Here is a 2,268-nt window from a genome sequence, read left to right on the forward strand (position 1 = left end):
CAAATTTGAAAGCAGAAGGCTAAAATGTACACATTTTTATTGCAAACAAGATTAAATTTGCAGTGATATAATGTACATGTGGATTAATGTATCAAGCTAATAATTAACATCATCTCACTTCAGTTACTGTCAGTTCTTGTGGAGCTGCTTCATCAGATGGAGTCACTGTGTCTGTCGAGCACAGTAATAAACAGCAGTGTCCTCTTCTCTCAGACTCTTGGCTTCAAGATACTGTGTACTTTGAGACACGTCCTCACTCAGCGTGAAGTGATTTTTCATGGAGTCTGCATAAATAAGATAACTAGAGCTAGAACTACTGCCAGAGTTAACTCTCCCAATCCACTCCAGAGCTTTCCCTGGTTTCTGTCGTATCCAGTGCATCAAGTAGTCTGTCATTGTAAAACCAGATATTTTACAGGAGATCTTCACTGTTTCTCCAGGTCTCTTTATCTCAGCAGGTGACTGATCCAACCGGATTTCATCACCACTGATACCTGTGGAATAAAAATAAATAAATTACATTGATGTAGAGCATCCATTAGTGTATTGAATGCTCTTGGCTAGAAAAAAAAGAAAAAGTCAAACTTACCTTGTTGAGTTAAAATCACTACAATAATGAACAGCCAAATGCTTTTCGACCCCATTGTTAAAAAGTCTTCTCACTGTAGGGGTGTATTCTTAATTAAAATGTTATGTTTAGTGATTGTTGAGCTGAATTGTGTGATAACATTATATACAGGTGAAGTGGAGAGTGAATTTGCATATGGCACATTTTTGGGCTGTATAAAAGTTCTGAAGTAACATGTGAGTGGAAATGTGAGGAGGTGTTACTGAAATGGCACTGTTGAGGAATTACACATGGAGTACAATTTAACCACATTTACTTCAAGTGTTTTGAAGTATCTTAATGTCTTGGCTCAGTTTTTGATTACATTTTTGTGATATGTTAGTCTCTATAATTTAAATTTTCAGACAAAAAAGTCAGGTTTTCACTGTAAGTTAGGGACTCCCTCTTGTGGAAGCAATGAATCACTGCTGCAATGTACTATTCAACATTTAGTATTGTATTCATTATAACATTGTACAAAAAAATGTCAATTGTTTTCATTCACAAGTAATTGTGTTGCTTTTCGGGTCCTCAAAGTAGAAATGTAGAATGACAGCTAGTGTGTGTTTGGAAAAAAAAATGTCTGATTAATTTGTAACCAGAGCAGGAATAGCCCAGTTTTTAATTCCACTGGTGATTTCTCCCTTTAAGTTTTCACTATGATGCAGTTGTGCGTGCTGTCCCCTTTAAGAGTTTGAGCATGCGCACGAGAGAGAGAGTGTGCCATCAGAGGGGAACAGAGAGAGCCCTTTGTCTAAGGGGACTCAGGTTCAAACCTTGACCCTACATACTGTATTGTCAAATAGCAAAATTGCACCTAAGATAATAATAATCACCTTGTATTTCTGTTGTATGGGGCATTCATGTTGCTCTCAACAAAAGTAAATAATGACCAGCAGAGCTTCACTAAATGCATCATTAAATTAGTACATATGACTCGTGAACATGAAGAGTGAAAACAAAACCCATTTAGACACCATATCCATTGTCCTATTATGAAAAGAGGAAGCTGATGCATCAAAATCACAAACAACAGAGTGGAGGCTTTTTAAAGAGGGCGCGGATAAGTAAGTTTGCATAGGGTGCCCTCTAAAGGTACATTTACATTTTTTGTGACTTTATTAACCTTCAAAACCATCTCTGCCTTTAAATGTATTGTATGTTTATATATACGAGTTCAGAGACATAGTAGTGTCTCATATTGGCTGTAATGATGTGCTCGACAAAGGAGATAATTAAACTAACAGTCTTTAATAACACTCTTTAAAAGACACAGGAAAACACAAAAGATAATATAAACACAACCATGTAGAACAAATATGCTTCTTTACTACTATCATCAATGATTCTGCACTGATTAGATCATCATTCAAAGATATTGATGTGCTGAACATTTGCTGATTGTAAAGGTTCACACAGTGGAATGTTATAGAGCTCAAATGAATTGTAATTTGTGAATGTTTTTATTCTAGCATAAATTCAACATTTCAATTCAACATATCCCTATACTGTTATGGAAAAAATATATACTGTCTGAAACTTTTCTTGATTTGTTCAAGTTTACATCAATTTCTAAAACACTTAATTAAAAAGAATTAACAAAAAGTAAAGTGTGCTGAAGCATGTTCTTGGACCCTCAGAGATCACATAACTAGTTTTTG

The 2,268-nt window shown here is 35.2% G+C and overlaps 1 gene segment (V, D, J or C); it reads right to left on the reverse strand.

Moving 5' to 3' along the window:
• Nucleotides 1-162: 162 nt before the first annotated feature.
• LOC107740737 (Ig heavy chain V region 914-like) lies at nt 163-672 on the reverse strand. The segment is given in 2 exon segments: nt 163-494; nt 590-672. Coding segments are annotated over 2 exon segments (387 nt in total).
• Nucleotides 673-2,268: the final 1,596 nt, after the last annotated feature.

The sequence above is a fragment of the Sinocyclocheilus rhinocerous genome, unplaced genomic scaffold (assembly GCF_001515625.1).
Source record: "Sinocyclocheilus rhinocerous isolate Xijiao unplaced genomic scaffold, SAMN03320098_v1.1 scaffold34652, whole genome shotgun sequence".
Lineage (NCBI taxonomy): Eukaryota > Metazoa > Chordata > Actinopteri > Cypriniformes > Cyprinidae > Sinocyclocheilus > Sinocyclocheilus rhinocerous.